Raw genomic sequence first — 20,105 nt, forward strand, 5'->3', positions numbered from 1 at the left:
TGAAAAGATTTCAAGTCTGCGATTATAACAGAAGATCTCTCAGCCACAATCACTAAAATTTAGTCTAAAACACACATGCATTATGGCAGTGGTCCTGAGTCTTGTAGTTTCGACAGCATATATTTTCATGACGCAACTCATCGGATCTCAAAAGCTAAACAATATTCATGTGGACCTGTGAGTGCATTGAAAACACAAAATAAGTCAAAATTTAGTACAGCAACCCCGACTCCTGGAGTTCTGACTGAAGGGAGCTTTTAAAGAGCAACTGAAGTAGTTTTGCAAAACACAATGCATTGAAATAGCTTCAAGGCGCAGGAGCGTGCAACCGGCTGGGCGGTGATGCAAGAACAGGCAAGAAGCAGTTGGTGAATGTCTTTGCTTCTGATTAGGACAGTCACGATGGGTTTGTGTGACCGGCAGAGTGTCACACCTCTGTTCCTGTGCAGGGCTGCCCGAGTTCCCTTTTCTCCTATAACCACACACAAAACGGGGCACCCTAAGCAGGGACCTGCTGGAAGGGAGGAACAGTCCCTCCTGCCTTCAAGAGCTTTTTTTAAGAGCTAAACTGTAGCCAAAATGGTACCCAAACAAGCCACATGAGTTCTGCCTCCTATATACCTTGCCCATCAGGTCTCTCCTGTATGCAGCAGATGAACGCCTCATTATCAGATTCCTCTGCATGCTTCCCGGTAGACTTAAATTACCATGTTAAATAGGATAATAATAAACACTGGCCTCTAACTACAGCACATCCTTGTTCACTCAGCAGCCTCCCTCTAATCTGCTAAAGGATCTGTAAAAGGCTACAGTTAGTTGTTAAACGGGTGTCTCTCTCCTGCTTTCTGCTCAGGCTCACAACCCTGGTTTAGAAGACCTTGATCCCTGCAAGAATTAACAGGTAGAGAAACAGGGGCAAGGTACCAAAAGGACGTTGTGGATCCGGCCCAAGACTCTTCTGCTGCATTTCAGAGGGCAGAAGTAGCCTTGTGCCATCTGTTCGCTTCAGCACTTGGGATTCCAAAAAAAAGCAGCCAGGGAAATCTTTCCAGCTTAGGAGAATAGTGGGGGCAAAGAGGGATCTCGGTGGCGGTGTATCCTGCCTTCGTGTAGAGGTCACTATATTTGAGGTATTACAGGAGCTCTCTTTAACAATTACTCTGAAAAAAGTCATCTATCCACCCACAATAAGTTAAAAAAAGGGAGCAAGCCGGATTGGGAGCAGAGAGGGCTGATCCGCCTAGACTTTGAATCCCCTTAGCCCCCAGAAGCTAAAAGTGCCATTTATTTCAGTGTTACAGGATTTCCTGCTTTTTTTTTATTTAGTTTACTTAATCCCCCGGATTTCTCTTGTTGCAGCAAGAGGAAAAAGCCTTACAAAACAACAGAGGATAAACACAAAGTCAAATGACTTTGTTGAGCTCTTTCACACATCCAAAAACAACTGGAGAACTGCAAACTCTGGAAAGCATGAGGAGTTTCCTATCGATGGAGGATATTAAATTCCAGCCACCACCCATGGAAATGCAGCCATTCCTGCAGTTCCCAGTTAATAAAGCTGAGTTTCAGCATTCGCATCAGCAGCAATATAACTGTGGAAATAAGATGGTTTTTCTCTAGTTTTCCAAAGAGAGTAAAACTTTCTACCTGTCTTCCTCCTCTTCCTCCAGCTTCAGCTTTGCAGAGCTGGCAAGCAATACAAAAAAGAAGGAAAGACATGAACTAGGCCGTCTGTCGTTGGAGGGTATGAAAGACAGTCTTAATAACAGCAGGAGAGAGAGAAGCAGCCTATGGTTATTTTTGACAGCATTGGGAGAGACTCAGATTGCAGCTTCATAAACAGATCATCAGAAAAAAAATTCAGTCCAATTTGGAGAAGCCCTCTTGGCCAAGCTAACAGAGATACACAGCCCTTGTCTGGTGAGAGAGAAATCCTTCAAAAATCGAGATGCCTTTCTTCAAAGAATGAAATCAAACCACCGCTCCCTCCCCTGCACAGTGTAGTAACATCAACTTGCATTTTTGTTATGCAATTCATGGCTTGCAGAATATTTAGAGACAATTTCTGGGTGACACTAGCCTGTGAATGTCCTGCAAGACACACAACCATGGCCATGCAATGAAATGAAAGATTGGCCTTTTCCAGCATTATCCAACCACAAAGTCCCCTTGATGCCACTGTTCTGCAAAACTGGAGGTGATGCAGAGAGAGCATGGGTAAGAAACTGCCTTGCACTTCTCAAATCCCCTCACGTCAAATAAAATACAAATAGTTGTTTTGTGTGGGTGTTTACAGAGAAGGAGCACGGAAGTTGACCACGCCTCTGAACAAAAAGTCAAAACTCAGCTTCATTATTAAATGCCAATTAGATAGCACAAGCGAAGTATTTCTCATGCATCACGATGACAACAAGACTATGAGACATTTTTCAGGGCTTTTTTTTTGGTTTGTTTGTTTCTAACATTCTTAGCAAACTCTCACACAGAACCCTTTGTGCTACTGGATTAAGAAAATAAAGATCATTCCTAGTCGAGAGATAGCCACAAGAAACTCAAGAGGTTTCTATATCTAGCAACCTTGCCGGCAGACTCAGCTGGGAAGGAGGACAGAGCCAGCATGGAGACACACTCCACCAAAGCTTCCAAGGGAAAAACTCACCACTGGAGGAGCTTGTTGCTGTGTCAGGGAAATATAAGTCTGAAGGTTACTCTGTTTTTCTTGAGGATTAATTTCATTTACTCATTAAAACATATAATGGCTAAAGTGGCATAAAAGCATCATTTCCGCATGGCTGAAAAGAGTACAAGCGAAAAACAGCAAACCAAACTAAAACAAAAAAACCCACAACAAAACAACAAAAAAACCCCACAAAAAATCCCAACAAAACCAACAAGAAACCAACCAACCACTTTTGAAAAGGAATATTGAATATTGGGACTACAAGCCTTCATAATTAGCCTACAACGATTTGCATGACCCACGCTTAATCCCTGCGCCTTCCAGCTGCCTGACAGACAGGTTCGGTATAATGGAAAACACTACAGAAATGGGAATCAATGGATTTCTTCTGTCTAACCACAATATCATTCTCACTTCATTTACGGCTTAGTGAGAAGGCATTTCTGTGGCCCAGGAATCAGCTCCTTCTAAATGGACGAGTCTCAAAGTTCAGCATTTTAGTGGTTTAAACTAAGTAGGAGTTTGCTCATCCATAGCAGCCCGGACTGCAGAAAATCCAGTTGCTTGACCTCTTAATGCTGTCTCCTATCCAGCATTACAAGAAAAAGACACTGTGTGAGGGCTCTGTGCTAACATAGCAGAGGTCTGCATGCTATAATTCATCAATTCTAGGGAACAGAGGCAGCTGGAAGCAGAACTACACTGGAGCATTGTGACAAAAAATACCTTCTGCTTTGGAAGTACCAGTGGGAATGAGCAATCATAGAATAATTTGGGTTGGAAGGGACCTTCAAAGCTCATCCAGTGCCACCCCTGCCATGAGTAGGGACATCTTCACCAGATCAGGTTGCTCAGAGCCCCGTCCAGCCTGGTCTGGGATGTCTCCAGGGATGGGGCATCCACCACCTCTCTGGGCAACCTGGGACAGGGTTTTACCACCCTCTGTGTAAAAAATTTCTTCCTCGTGTCCGGCCTGAATTTCCCCTCTTTTAGTTTAAAACCATCACCTCTTGTCCAATCACAACAGGCCCCGCTAAAAACTCTGTCCCCAGTCTACTACAGGGATTTGATCAGCAGCAATGTATGGTGAGATGAACCCCCACCCTGACATTGGTGCGACACCTGGTGCAAAAGAGCCAGATTTTTAGCTGGAACTGATGTACACAAGCGACCCAAAATGAATTAGTATCACTCAAAGGACAATTCTACTTAAATCGGGCCAGCAAAGAAGAAGCCACTCAGGGGATCCTCTGCCCCATACCAGTGCAAGGAGGAAATGCTGAACCTTGGCAGCACTTCGCACAGAAGCACATGAGCACCCAAAGTTGTGCTGCCGGCCTCACGAAATAGCAATTGCCCCTCACTGAACTGGAAATCTCAAGTGAGCGCTGTTTTGCACTGTTGGTTGGCTGCTAGCCCACAAAATAATTTTGTAATATTCTCCATAGCATGTGTGCTTTAAAGGTTTTTAGAAGCAGTGGCAGGAGTGCAGTAAGAATGAATAAATATCTAGTAACCTCACAGCCAGGCACACATGCATATCTAGGTACACCTCTGAGCCGCACTAATCATTTGTAGTGCTACCACTTCTATGTACCAGCCCTGAAGAGCTCAAAGTGTAAACGAAAGTATATGGCCAGTTAGGGAGAAAAATGTATTTTGTGAAACAAAATATTCACTTTCAGTCCACACGATATACTTATATAGTATATCTAAATATATACTTATGTAGCCATACATAACAATAATACACAGAATTCTCACATGACTAAATGCGCACAGTTAAAGAAAGCAATATAGTTAGGACAAATACTTCACATGCATATGGAAAAAAATGTGGGAAGGGAAAACAACGCTTTCTTTTGGAAAAATCCCAGTGCCAAAAATCAATCCTTTAATATAACCACAAAAAAGCAACCAGATTTTGGAAAAAGGGCAGGGTGACTCTATTTTTTAATTTGTATTGTCTCTGGAGCAATGACATAGGAAGAGCCCACTGCTATCCTTTCTCCCCTTCAGTATCCTGAAAATTATTCCCACCTGGGGTGCAGAGAGAGGAAACGAAAGGAAGTAGAAAATTATGTTTTTCATGAGCTAATCCTGAGAAAGTGACCACTCAAGTTTCCATGTCTCTCGGCGATAATAATTTAAACAAGGACGGCAATCTTTTGTTATTTTTTGCACAGTTGGAATGCACGCTTCCAGATAACAGATGTTTAAACTGCAATTTGAGAAGAAGAGGAAGACAGTAATCGATAGATATTCAGGAGTCCTCTCTTCTTAGGACTGCCGCATAGCTCAACACAGTATGCTTCTAAACAGACAGCCCAAATGCAAACCCCTCTGAAAATCCTGAAGGCAAACAAGATCACCAGAAAAAAACCCAAACAAAACTGAAAGCAAAAAGAGCACAACTACTGTACCTTTACTTTGGGGAGGGTTCTGACTTCTGTCTCGGAGAACATTAATCTGGTAGACAGCTCCATAAGGCTCAAAAAGTTCTTTTAACTCTTTTTCCGACCATGAACGGGGAATCTGTCCAACAAACATCTTAATGGCATCTGGGTCTGGTTGGTCTGAATGATCCAAAGCTCCATTCATCTTGTTAGCTGTGCCGTTACTATAAAGTGGAAAAGGAGATTAAAAAGGGAAGACAAGTTAGGAGACTACGCAGTTTTCATGTTCACTGGATACAGAAGATGATGTCAATTGGCACAAAGCAGAAAAAAAACCCAACAGTATTTAATTAATAGCATAAGTATTATGAACAAAACCCAATGCGATTACATTTTTCATTGAGTCTGGTTTTCTCTGCAGGCTGCTGCTCAATGTCATTATATAAGAAGAGAGTGGCCAAATGCAAACCGGGACTTTTGCATTTTGAAGCAGAAAATAGTTGCATGTAAGTGCAGATTTCTCTCCATGGCTGTTGTAAACAGAGCTGCAGTGAATTCTTGCTAAACTGGCTACTGGCAAAAATAAGGCAGCGTGTGTGTGTTTTGTAATAAAGTCACATGAAAGGAATAGGAAACACTTGGCAATCTGTCAGATGACTAATGCAAGATGCCAGCGATGAATTTGCAGATTGTGTGAAGCATCCATGTGTGCATCAAATTAGTATGATATTGCCCAGAATGGAAAACACTCCAGCTATGCGGCTGGTTGCTGCCGATTAGTTGCCTACGCTCTTTAGAAATGAAAAACAGTCTGGAAAGCTCCAGTTTAAAGCACATTGTTTATTGCATCCTGGCATTAAAAAAAAAAAAAAGCACAACTCAAAAAAACAAGGCAGTGGCAAAATTGCCTACATTGTTGCAAAAATCAAAATGCTGCTTCAAAAAGTTTTCCTCCCTGCAAATGGACATTAGATTTTTGAAATTTTTCACACTCTGTAAATTAAATTGTTAGCCTATCTGATTTCAAGATGTATATCAAAGTTCAAAATAACCAAATACTTTTGCAGAGGAAAAGAACTTGGTAGCAAAACCCAACCTGCTCTGTCAGGTAAATGGCATTTTATGTTTTAGGAAGAGCTGTACTCTTAGAAGGAAAACAAATTAATTTTAAATACTGAACAGAATTAAAAAATACAAAAAAACCCTCGTGCCATTATTGATAATTAAGGACAATAATTTCAAGTACTTATTTGGCTAGAGATTCCATAAGTGATAATTTTTGGATGCTTTGGTTTCAAAAAAGAACATGAATTAGATGTGACTTCTAAAGCATTTCCCCCCATCTTTCCACCAAGGAAAGCATAATTCACCTGAACACATTAATATGCCCATATTAATTTTAGCACTTTCCCTGCTTACTGCAGGAAGGAGAAAGTTATGTGAAAGGCACATTTTAAACCAACAACGAGAAGCTGGATCATCACTTGTGAAGTGGATCAGCAGACAATGAGATTCATCACACTCTTTTATAAGGCAAAATTCCTACTGATTCTAGTGACAGCCTTGCCTGAATAAGAGACTGAAGGATTTAGTCCAACTTTTTACTTGAAGTTTCATGCACAAATACCCTGTCTTGTCTTACACATGGTCTTCATTTTGAAGATGCTCTACAGGTCATAAGCACACCTGGAGCAATCATGCGTTCTCCAGGCCCTAGAAACTGCTTTTTCTGTACATACATAACACTTAAGCCAAACCAAACCAACCAACCAATGACCCACCAGCCCAAAATCTCCAAGAAACAGAAAAACCTTCATTGTCTTACTTGAATGATACCCCATGGGAACAACTTTCGAGACTTTCACAAAGCAGTAAGCACCTGTGTGACGTTCACACCTCTAGTAAATCACTCCACTATTTCTCATTCCTATTCCTTTATGTAAAACCCACTCTGTTAAACAACCCCCCTAGTAAGGAAGAGGGGGATGGGGAGGGAAATCCCTGACCTGTAGCTTAAGATAGTCAAGGAAAATGCTTACACACTATTTTGGCCCTTCATCTATTCTCTCTTGGATCCCTTCTTCGAGAAATCCATACACAACGGCAACTTCAGCCCAAAATTACAGTAAAGGTCATGTTTAATAAAGAATTTATTTGATTGCTTTTTCCTTTACCCAAACCACCTTCACCACCAAGAACATCACAATTTCCATTGCTAATAAGCCAATTTTTAGGAAACCACAAAACCAAACACTTCTAACTGTTTTCTCAGATTAATGACCTTGTTAGCATCAAGTTCCTTTTTTGAGCTAAAGTTTTAGGCACAGGCCAAGTTTTCTTATAATTCCACAAAATGCTTAAGCCTTTTATTTAATTTGGTGGTAATGAAGTTTAATTACATTGATCATATTCCTTAAATGCTTTATTGGATAAAGACGGCTAAAGGTTTTGATTCCACACATCGGCTACTGTACACTGTGACGCAAAGCTCTGAGAACAGGTTTTGTCACTTGCTGCCTGAATTAACTTGGGCAAGAAATTTAAAACTTCTCTGGACTAAATTCCACCATCCATGGACAACTCTGCCAATGGACTAACTCTTGCAGATTTAGGGAAGAAAACCAAGCATAAGTTAGATTTTTTTTATAATCCTTTTCTGCCACAATGTAGGGGGTTTCACTGAGCTGCCAGCATGCTGGGGGGTTGATAGGTAAGTTCAGTCCATACAGAGTGCACTCGTTTCTGCAAGCACACATGGGGCTCCTTTTCCAAATTGCATTTCCTTTGACTTCAGCATCTTGGAGTAGGGATCCCTCTGTCACTGCTGGGGTTTTGATGAGTCCATGAGTGCTGTTGCAGCAATAGAACTCTGAGTAGCATCCTCACCCAGCTCCAGTAGTAGCTGCTGGACTACAGACAATGCAGACAAACTGAACAAGTAAATAAAATAACATAAAGATAGCAATGGGAAAAAAAACAAAATTTATAGATTCCATGGAACTTGAAGGTTCCACTGAGGAACACAACCTTACAGCAGCCTTGCCTGTCAGTTCAGCTGTCACAGAGCTTCTGGGGTCAAAACAAAATCCAGTGAAATATTCTTGATCCCTTGCAAATAATCTCTGCTGAAGATGAATTTCCTTATCCTTTCCCAACCTTCATCTTCAACCAATGGACATTATTGCTTTGTGCCAGGACCTCTTAGTCTCCAACAGTTTGCCAACACACATTGGCTCTCAGAGGAAGCGTCTCTTTCCTTCCCTCATCTTCCCCTCATGCTGTACCCAAGAAATAACACGGCAAAAGAGAAACCATGCATGAAACTTTCCAAGAGGAGGCAAAGCAATCCTTGCAAAAGCTTAGGACTATTTCTTGAAAGCACAAGCGTACAGAGATAGCTGTGTCTAGGGGACACTAATGAGAATGGGATCCCTTGACAATTACTGTCACTACCCAAATGATGACATACATTAAAAAAAATGAAAGAAAAAATCAAGAGATTCTGTGGCTTGCTGTCTCTACACCACAGCAATCCTTCCCTCCATGGCCAATTTAGCCCATTGGACTCAGGGGTGACCCAGCACATCATCTTCACTGACAAGGTGTCATCTATATCGTAGAGAGCAGCTCGAGGGCAGAGATTAAGCCACTGAGTCTCTGGCTGCTTGTGGTTGCTGCCAGAGCATCCTCTCTCTCAATTTGTGCCAATTTTCCTTCTAATAACCTAACTACCATTCCATCATTTCAACAAGTTGACAGGGCCACTCTTTGAGCCACTCTCTGGCTCGAGACTGTTTTAATATCACTGCTGCTTAAGCAGGAGCACCAGAAAAAATAGCAGACATCGTCTCCGTCTCTCCCATTCATATCTGTAATTATTGTAAGACTGCTAAAAGTGAACTGACTGAGAGGGGTGGACTTCAGAAACAAAGTCTGGATCAAAAGGGACTCTCTTAAATTCATCACTGTTAAGAGCTTTGGCATTAATCCATGTCCATTTCCATTAACGAACAAAGTGTCAAGCCAGGTGCTGAAAAACATCTGTTAATGGGCACCAAACGGGCTTACGTGAGACCCATTTTTCAAATCTGTTTTTAAACCTACCCAGAACCCTTATTGTTGTTATGTTTTGGTTAATTCATATCTCAACCCTCACCCTGTTCTAGTATCTTTACCATTTTGCTGGGGATTTGCTTTTTTCATGTTCCATGATATAAGACATCAGTAGAAGGACGCTACGTTCCCTCTAAGAGTCAACATAACACCAAGAACACGATAACAAATGGGTTCCAAGTGCAAGCACTGCTAAATCAACCCCAGCACAGAGGTAGGTACAGGCATCAGAGTTTTAGAGTAATAAATATTTACATCTGAGCTGCGGAGGCACTGCTATGGTATCACACAAGCTGACAAAAGGGACACTACCCGTTTGAAGGACTCCAACTGCTGTCAAGAGAGACGAACAAGCATCACCTTACTGTACACGACAGATCATAATTGCTGGTTTATGAGCCAATTTTATCTGGAAGGACCCAAAAGGGCTTTATAAACTCATTGTTTAGAGAGGAATGACTTCATCATAAGGTGACAGACGGCAGCTGTTTAATGACATGGAGCATTATCGCACAACAGTTTCAGCCAGGAAGAGTAGAACAATACCATACCCAATTGAAAACTGCAGGGGGTTGCGATTTATAGACACAGAATGTAATTACCTAAATTGGATTTTGGCCAGCAAAACAAGGGCCAGAACCTCTGACAAACAACAAAAGAAGCCGTTTCATGTTTTTAAGCTGTAAATGACCAGGTCTCTGTGTTTGCAGAAAAAAAAAAGGTTATCTCCAGAAGTTTTCTGGCCCATCAGCATTTTTACAGCGCAGTTGCTCAAAAGCAGCCGGGAGGAAAGGTGATGTTTCAAAAATCATTAACTGCTCCTGCTGTAGTGTCTTGTATAGTTTTTGGCAGAACTATCAAATCCTAACAATACTAATAATGATTATTAAGTAACATATATCTGTAACAGCAGTTGTTAAATGAACCTGACATCACATCCAATGAACAAAGCAGCAAATGCCAGGACATTTTGTCCTATGCATGCAGTTATGTTCACAAAATAATTTTCTCCAGGCTTCCCTGCACCGATCGGCAGGACTGACATCTTAGTAGCTGTAAGACTGGCAAAGCTGCCATTCTGCTACACTCGAAGGCCAAGTGCAATTGCAGGAGGGATACTGAAAATCTGAGCTCCCAAGACATTCTCCCTTGCTCCATCTTACAAGCCCATAAAGCCTTTCACAAAGAGCTGAGCGATTCTTCATCCATCCAGCAGAGAGCAACCGCACTTGCACTCATACACACACATTAACTATCTACCAACACTTATGGCTTTTAATACCTGACATGCAATGCTCAGATTTTATTCTTCTCAATAGTTAATAATACTCAAGTGCTCGTGTAAGCACAGAATGGTAAATGCAAAGGTGTTTGTTCTTTCTTGTGTTGCCTTGACATTGGCAGAAATTATCTGTGAAGGCGTAATGTTGCCTAAGACAATGGAGTCCTTTTTACTGCCCTGATTACTTAAAATTCACAGCCATTTTTCTGGTGGAGTCAGTGACTAGCTGCAGCTCAGCTTTGCTAACTCTCTCCATATATTACATCATACAAAACATGGCAAACCATTGTTACTATACAGGATGCTTGTTTTCTGATTAATTCCAAATGAAGTACATGTAATCACCTTAATGCCTTAAATGCAGAGTTTAGATAAGGTAAGGAAGTATTGCCCCATCACAGAGGAAAACAGATGTGAAAAATAGCTTTTCCTGCCTTGAAAAATGTTTTGATGGGATAAATTTGGGTTAGGAGAAGTAGCAGCAGAGAGGATTCATCTTTCAAACAGGTAGGTCAGAATGCATGGTATTGAGAACAATATGAATTGGGAGAGTATTGAACAATATACACACTAGAGTAACATCAGAAGAGAGCTGAGCGCACTCGGGATAAAGCACATAGTTCTTTAGAGGCATAGATGGCATAGATAGTATCACAGGAAGAGATCAAGGATACAAAAGGAAATAGAAATAAGAGCTATGTTAAAATGCAATTAGCTTTGCAGCTCTTGGTGCAGTTCAGAGCACAAACACTCCTTTGTCCTAAGGCTTCTTCACTTCCTAAAATTATCCTCAGAGTTGTGCTCACCAAAGCAAATTAGGAAGGGTTTGTTCCCAGCTGGCTGCAACCTCCACTGTGCCCATGGATGAACATTCAACTGGACATACTGCTGACTGTTTGGGTGCTCAGCCTCCATTGTGCTGCACAAGCTCCATTTCAAACCTGTCTGATTTAAGGCTGGTCTTTCAACCAAAACTCTGGATACACTTTGTATGAGTGTTTAAAACTACCAGATGGTGTTATTTTAATGTCCTGCTTTTGACAATGTTTGCTAGAACTGTAAAGTCAAGCAATGGTAAGTTTGCAAAAGCTTTGTACATATGCTGCATCACATCTTCCCAAAAGCCTTACAATTCAAATACATCTTTTTAAACAAAGATACTTAATGTGGTGGCTTTGGATGGTCTTATATCTTATCTCTGATATATGGACCTATTTTTTATCAAGCCAATTATTTTTTAGAACATGCAGGAGTGCTTAACTGTGTGTTTATGTTATATACAGACAGAAGTGGAGAACTCATAGAAGTTAAAATACATCTTTTATATTTAGTTTATACACATACACTCATATACATGTAAACAAGAGACTGAATTAGTGTAGAAATGAAGGCAAACAGGAAAAGGAAGGGGTTTGGGTTTTTCTAAGGTCCTCTATTTTGGAAACCAATTAAAAAATCATTGCTAGTTCATCCAATAGTGGAAGGAAACAATTAAACACACCATCTGTACAGGTCTGAACTGGGAAGCATCTTTTTGTTTATGCTGATACAACTTACAATGGTCTAGTTTTGTTATCTCTAAGGATTTGCATACACTGACCCATAGATTTTACTACACTGAAACTAGTGGAAGCTCAACAGTGACAGATAACAGTCCTTTAGTGGCTGAAGAAAGCCAAACCCACTCCAACTCAACCCTTACTTTCTTGGGTTTGTTCCCCTTCTTGTTCAGTTATGGGTGAGGATCACAAATTTCTAAAGATACATTATAAGAATCACTAAAATATGTGTTTGGAAATCTACACTGAGAGCTGTGTAATAACCTCTGACCCAGTTCTTCCAGGCCTTCCTGTGGGTTTTAGGAACTAATTAGTTCAAGGTCAGATGAGGTCCTTCAAGCAACGATGTTGTGCAGCATAGACCTCAGCTTAGGCAACCACCCAAGAAGTCATTTTTGCTGTATTCCTGGGCAGAATTTGTTGTGTATGTTAAACCCTCAGAAAAGCTTGGGTCAGTCTCCATCAGGTGTAAGGTAACTGCATTTCTAACTCTACACGGCAGGAGAAAAGCGTTGCGAGAGTTAAGGCATGACTGATAAATACCTAAGTCATGATTTTAAAATATCTGCTTTCTGTTGGCCAACTCCCAAATGGGCGTGTGCACATCTGGTTTTGATCTGGAGAGCTTAGCATTAACAAAACAATTATAATTTTTCTGTCTTTAAACTGATCTCTGTTACGGCAGGAAGAGAACCCTGGCAAGTCACCACAACTACGATGCTCGCGAGCAACACCTGCAACTTACTGTTCCACTCCTGTTGTGCTCCTCACCAACTTCCTCCAGAGTAATTATCTGTGCTATGTCTAAAAGGGTCTCAAATTGCAAAGGGGCCCTCTCCACATTACCAAAATTGGACAGTAACAGGAGAGAGCGCTCATGCACTTGCACAATTGTGTTACAGTTTTGGAGCACCAACTGACATAATTTTTCATGTGAAGTTGAGTCTAAAGTAGCTGACTACTCAATATTAATGGTGTGGATTATTAATGCCTTGCTTTACTGATTACACATATTTGCAATGAAGCATACTTCTTTTTGTGTGGCAGGAAACATTTATCGGTATCACTTAAAAAAAAAAAGTATTTGATTACACCCAAATGCTTATGTATTTGTGACATGTCAACAACCGAATTAGAATAGTACCAGGCTTTTAAAATTCAGGACACGTAGGACCATCTGTTTTCTTGTCAACAACCTCGGTCTCTCTCTCCACATTTCACACAGTTATTGCTCCAAATTTAAGAAGTTGTTAGTCAATTCCCTTCTTCCTTTGCCCCCCAAAAACTTCAAAAAAATTGCTTTTTATTTGATAATTAATGACATGACCATTTCAGCAAGTTTTGTGTCCAGGTTGGCAGTTATTTGCAAGTTCTTCTGAGGTTTGCAAGGATTTGTCTAGTGCATGGCCAACTGCATCCTGGAGTTGGGGCTGAGGGATGGAGGGCATGGGAAAAACGTCCTCCAAACACTTGTATTGAAACACAGCGGTGGTTTTGTGCGCTAAAGCCAACAGATTATTGCAAGCAGTAATTCAGAGTCTAACATATTTCAAGACTGGCACCCTCGTGTGCGCACACACGCTCAGACCCACTCCCAGCTGAGCTCCACAAAGCATGGGTAGCAATTCTCATAGGGCCCAAAAATGTCTGCCCAAAGAGAGGGCGGCCAACGGCTCATGGCCTACATGGCTGCTTTACCTAAATAGCTGCCTTAAAAAGGGAATGGAAGATCACAGCACTGCTCGTATTAAGGGCACAGCCAATTTCGCTTAGCTGCGCTTATTTATGTGAGATCTCAAATAGACAATTAAAGCAAGCTGTGACATTCAATTTTCTTACTTAAAACAAAATATCCTACCAAGCTCTCCCATGCTCTCCCCTTTTACAAATCTGAATATAAGAAAAGATTATTGTCCAAAGTGTGATGCAATTGTAATTTTAACAAGTTGAGCATCGTTATAGCAAAACCCCCCTCAGCTAATTTTTTTAAAACAATTTCTTTATTTTTTTGACACCACATCTGGCGTATAGAATACAGATGATCATTTGTTTATATATCTGTCTAAATGCCTTTTCCAAACACAGGCAGATGGAGCCTTTCAAAATCAAATTAATTTCAGATTAATTCACTCTGGACCCACTCCAGTTTCATGACTCTATGCTTTGAGGCACCATCTAAATTGATTTAGAGTCACGAACTTTGAGAGCTCAAGTCCTTAGGTATAGAAAAAAAAGGTTCTTCTTGCATACTGAAAGAGTCAGCAAAGCAAAAGAACACACCGTTAGTTTTGTCTGCTTCAAACCAACCTAAGAATGCATCAGTCTATACAGCGCTAAAATAATATATGAAAAACTTAACATTTCATCCAAAAAAAATCACAGTAGAATTTATAACTTCAATACCTCCCTTGGTGAGTCCAATAAAATTTACTGCTCTAATTAAAAAGCAAAATAAAAAATGTGCTGTTCTAAACCTTGCAATAAGCAGCAATCATCGAAAGACAGGAGACAGGTAGTAAAAATCTCCACTGCGATGGATTTATCTAAGGAACTATAAACAAGTGTAGCCTGCAAACGCTGTGGGCTTGCATACTGTCAATCCTCTATGGATGCCTTTATTATCTCACTTGTTTCAATTGCAATTTGGGTTTCCATGGAGATGTAACAGTCAACTCTGGAAAATTATAAGATAAATGTCAGGCAGTGATAACGGTGTTAATGAAGCTTCATTGACAAGCAGAACTATGCTTCAAATAATAGGCATATTTCTATTAGCATATGTATAACCTGTCCAGAAAAAGAAAGAAAAAATTCTGCAAAACAGGAAAAGACAATATTAAAAAATTAAAATGAATTTGTGTATATAGAAGATACGTGACACAAAAGGAAGCATTGCATCTGTGTGAAACAATGAATTCCTAACAAGCAGAAGAGATGTGAGTTTGAAATTTAATTGCCTGATTCCTTTTGAAATTTTTGCACTGAGCTACCACTCCAAAAAAGCACTTTGCTGACACGCGCAGACACACTTCTGCATGGTGTGACTTGGTTCCTTACAACGCGAGGCTGGAAAGATCTGCTTCACAAGGCACTTTAAAGCATGCTATTTTATAATGCACAAATACAGCTGCAGCGAGCTGTTAGAAAGATGCAGACCTCAGTGGAAACACTAATAACATATACATAAACACTGCACACGCTATGAGAGCTCTCGGGTATCGTACGTGCTTAGATTAGGGTGGCTGGTCCACCACATCTTGGGATACGATGGGTTTAACGCGATGCTGCTGAGGCAACAACCGTGAACACTGCAGACTACAACATGGTGTGGTCTTGACCTGCTTCTGCGCTCACCAAGCCTGTAGAAACCACACAGCAGCTGCCAGTCATCTTTGAAGGACCATAGCCAACTTTTTACTTTCCACACATGGAAAGGTTTTTGTGAACCGGAGCTCAAAGAGGTGATGAAGCTGATTTCTACAGCACAGAGGAAAATGCAGACCATCATGCTTCATTTCAATGAATCAAGCATTTTGTCTGGGCAGGGTGGATTTCCACCAGTGGCCAAGAGAAGAGGAGGGAGTTCAGCTATTTCAGTACTCAAGGTTTCACTTTGTCAATTTATCAGAAACTAGGAGTGGGGCAATCCCACCCTGGAGGACTACAGGGCAATTTTTGCAGGTGGATAAAATGTGCTAAGATATTCAGTGCATATTCATTAGGTGGTGTTGCCTCTGGCTGGAGAACCAAGAGGTGCTAGAGGTTGTTCCCATCTCTCCTCACCCTACTTTTTGCCCTTGGGAATTTTAGTGCCTTGCCTGATTCTCCTTATGCCTTTGTAACTCTTTCAGGTAGAGTCAATCCTCCAGTACAGCACGTTCTGGAATTAACTGAGTGTTAGAGAGGCTACAGATAAAATGATGAAATTGAAAATCAGCACCAGGCTTGGTTTAGTGGCAGAGAAGGGCAAAATCTTAAATACACAAGCAAAGAAGGAAGAAAATCTTTATCCCTTTCAAGGCTTGAGGGTGAAGTCTGTGGGCAGGCACAACATTGTGAAGAGTAGGAAAGTTCTCAAAAGTTATCCGGATGAATAACCTTATGAAGCTGTAGCTCAATTGAATATCTGCACACAGGGCAGGAGGCAAGCTGACTTTGCCATTTAAATGGAAAATATAGCAGGGGTGTGGGATCGAGGGCAAAGTTCTTTGATCTTTTTCTCCATCTCTCAACAGAACACCTCTCTTTCTCCTACCTCTTCTAAATTCTGCCTGTTTAGTAGAGGAAAACATGAATGTTATCTGGGAAGTACTTCGTAGCTCTTCAGAGAGGAGTATGGAAATCGTCTTTGTCCAGCCAGGTTTTCAGGGGCAGAAAAGGGGAGTTGGAAAAGTGCCCAGTCTTTCTGTAGAGCAGAGCTCAGCTCTCCTCAGATCATTGGACAGCAGTGAAATCAAGAGTTGCTTTTTTCAAGTTGTATTACAGGGAAGCTTAAAGAAATCCAAAGGTTTCCTTTTCCTGAATATTTTCTAACTACTCCTCAACGTAACGTACTAGAAAAATCTAAGTACCTCATTAGATTGCTATCAAAATATCAATAGTTAGAAAGTGATTTTCCCCAGTGACTTTCAACATACTTACAACACACTTTCGTGTTTTTTTTTGAGGAGGGGGAGGCAAGCACCAAAACCCTAATATTACACCAGTACCAGGTTATGTTACAGCACAAGTATTCCTACCATCTTTATGGAGGACAGAGTAATGGGTTAAGTTGGAGCCCAGCTTCAACTTGAGCTGCTCAAGCCTTAGATGCTACTGCTGGTGTGAAATGGTGGCAGAACCAGGTCCCACCAGAGGTATCACTATCAACACATGCAATCATGATACACAGGTTATAGAAGAGAAACTGGTTGTGAAACCAGAATACTAAGCAATTTTTAATGAAAAAGACACTACGTGTACTAAATGGAAAGCATTGCCCTGTATGTGTGAAGAAATGGGCCATGCAGTCTCCATTTGGCACTTGTTGAAACCTCTAAATCCCATTGCAATGTGTCTTCTAAGCTCTTCAAAGGATTCATTTTCCTTTGGTTTTTGGGGGGTTAACAACAGTTATACTTCTACATCTGAAGAGAGAGCAGTTATACAAAAAGCTAAGTAGTACCAGCACACAAATAGTCCACAACAAATCTGAGCCTTTAAGGTATACTCTTATTATAGTTAAAAGATTTTAATTAGTTTTTTATTTTTACCCTAATATTGCAAATAAGTAATTTTGCTGCACTGCTTACATTGTTCTGTTGAGGCTCACAAGAAAATAAACAACTACAAATAATTAGGAAAGAAACAACTTGCCTTTAACGGCATCATTCAAAGAAACTAAAAAAACCCTCAGAAAAACTGTTTTAAATTCTCCAAATAAATGCACCATGAAAAATCCCGACAAAACCACACCCTAACACACCCAGTTCCCCAGTCATATGGCAGTCATTTATGGGGACACTTCTGACTCCAAAGAGAGACCTTCATCTTCTAGCTGGGAGTTTCCCAGGCATTCTGTGCAAACAGAACATCGAGAACACAGCAGAGCGCTGCTATTTGGAACTTGTTTGCCAAACCAACATGAAAATACATCTTAGAAAGTTGCTGAAAACCATGTTTTTAAGGTCATGGTAAATACTTGCAACGGGAGAAATTTAAAAGGCTAACTTCCTATTTGTACATTTTGGACAAAAGCGTATCCTAATGGGTTATTTTTTGCTGTGGAGGTTTTATTCACAAGCGAAAACAAGCCCAGATCTTGAGCGCTTGCTGGCACTTTTACAGACGAAATGTGAAAGGAGGAGATGGAAAAAAACAGAATAACCTCCACATCCCTTTGACCATCTCATGATGTACAGAGCCTCTTAACTTCAATAGTCTCATGCAACAGAAAAGGTAGTTAAACACTTGTGGATGTATTTTTAAGCTCCCTGTAACATACTCGACCTGCGGAAAGTTGGCCAGCTCAGGTTTGGCTGACTGTCAGCAGCAGTGTGAAACGCAGTGTGATTTATAGAAATCTCTGTCATCACACCACAGGGTTAATTTCTTTCCTTCTTTTTTCTCTTTCCCTCGTCCCCTAAAAAGTTGAAAACTCTTATTTGTGATGACAAGTCTTTGGAATGCTGGAGGATTAGTAACACCATGTGGTTCCCTAAGATCTCTAGCCCTCTTCCAACTGTTTTTCCATATAACCCCTCTCTGTACGGTCATTGGCACCTTCGCTCAGCAGATGGAAAAAGCAAAGAAAACTGCCCCAGGGCAGGTGGAGGAACCTGGATGCTGCCAGTGGGAGAGTATAGACTTAAAGCTCACAAGTCTCAGTTGCTGGATAGAGGAAACAGAGGGGAATACAAGCATCAAATATGAGATTTTAATAATATGAACATTTATTTTAATGATTTGAAGGCAGAACCTGCTGGGCTTGTCACTGTAAGAAAGAGATAGAGAGAAAAAATGTGAAGCCTGAATTTTATTCTGACTGCCACCACCAGAGAACTGAGGACTCATGCCCATTTTGTTTTAATGCAGAGAAGGCAGGATATCTGTAACCCATGCCCATGCAATCACTCCTGATAGACAGCAACCAGCTGGGCAGCAGGTCAGCTATGAACACCAAACGCGGAGCTTCACTCAAGCAATTTCAGATTCATTGAGAGGGATATTACTTACAGATTATTTTAAGGCACATGAGTTTTCTTGCTATAACCATGCTTCAGAGAAGATGAAACCCAACAGAAGAACAAAACTGGGAAGTGTTTCTAATGCTGAAGAGCAGAGGACTATGCAATCCTAAGTCTCTTCCATCTGCTGTGCTTACCTCCCTACCTTTGAGTTGGTACATTATATTCCCATCCCAATGAAGTACTTCGAAACACACAGAGGAAAGCACTACATAAATGTTGAACTGTTATTTTATTAAAGATAAAAAAAATGGCTTTCATGATACACTTTTTCTTTTAACTTTATGCAATTCTAATTTGTCATTGAAGATATAGAAGTAAAGTAGTTTCCAAAACCACTACTATTATCTGCATTGTGGGAGCATCCCTGAGGCCCCAAACAACCCCGTCAGCCTTTTAAGTAACAGACCTAACTTTATGAGTAAGTCCAGATGCCTTCCTACCCTTTTTTTTATATATGTTAGGAAATATGACACACTCTCAAAGTATTTTAATAGGTGGTTAAGAAGAAAAGGGAGAAGAGGACATAGCAGGTCTAAGTTCACTTAACCTACAAAGTCAGAATTTTTATTCTACAGTTTTCTACCAAGTATCTTCATTAAGGACTCAAGTTCTAGAACGACTTCTTTACTTCTTTACTTCTTTCTGTGACTGGACTGAATATCAACACAGCTGACTGAAATAGTTAATGCTTTACTAAGAAAAGTCCAGGGATTAATATAAAGAGTTTCCTGGACAGAACGGGAGTGTATTCCCTGAAGTTTCAAGGTGGAAGGGAATGCACATATGATGCACCAGCTCACACCTCGCATTACTCCGTATTTTCCAGTCACTTATTCCGTACATCCTCTGCTATCCTTTCTTATTTAATTTAACAATGCATTCTGGGACAGAGTTGCATTAGGTTGAGATGCTAATTAAAACTAGCTTGAAATATTAGCAGAATATTGGTAGAAGAGAAACAGTTGGGATATGAAAATTAGTATTAGCTTTTACATAAAACAAATTATTATTTAATAAATTCTAATTGCCTAGGGCATTTTTATGAACAACAGGGATTAACAAATATAATGTATACAATACATTTTTATATGTAACAAAGAGAAAAATTAAGCCTGACAGCGTACTTTTGCTTATTTCAGAACATGTACACAGCTCACGTGGAAAAGGAACCAGATGACAAGAAGCTTTCCCTTAGCCATATGGAGCTGTAAGAAGCCCAGAGTCTGCAATGGCAGCACATTTACAGCTGTACTGTACACACCCCTGACAGTTAAATCAAAACTATACATCCTCGAGGAGTCATTTAGTGTAAATCACAGCTCGTGATTTCTCATCTTACATGGCCAA

The 20,105-nt window shown here is 40.5% G+C and overlaps 1 protein-coding gene across 14 annotated transcripts in view; it reads right to left on the reverse strand.

Moving 5' to 3' along the window:
- CELF2 (CUGBP Elav-like family member 2) overlaps positions 1-20,105 on the reverse strand; it is a 558,210-nt gene that overhangs the window by 128,422 nt on the left and 409,683 nt on the right. For 13 of the 14 annotated variants that reach the window (XM_071803529.1, XM_071803523.1, XM_071803521.1 and 10 more), the window contains one exon: positions 5,104-5,300. In XM_071803529.1, the coding sequence (XP_071659630.1) occupies positions 5,104-5,281 (178 nt within the window). In that variant the 5' untranslated portion in view covers positions 5,282-5,300. Of the gene's footprint in view, positions 1-5,103; positions 5,301-5,467; positions 5,594-20,105 lie in introns of those variants that run through there. The other variant, XM_071803527.1, reaches the window with a different exon arrangement.

This window comes from Patagioenas fasciata, chromosome 1, assembly GCF_037038585.1.
Source record: "Patagioenas fasciata isolate bPatFas1 chromosome 1, bPatFas1.hap1, whole genome shotgun sequence".
Lineage (NCBI taxonomy): Eukaryota > Metazoa > Chordata > Aves > Columbiformes > Columbidae > Patagioenas > Patagioenas fasciata.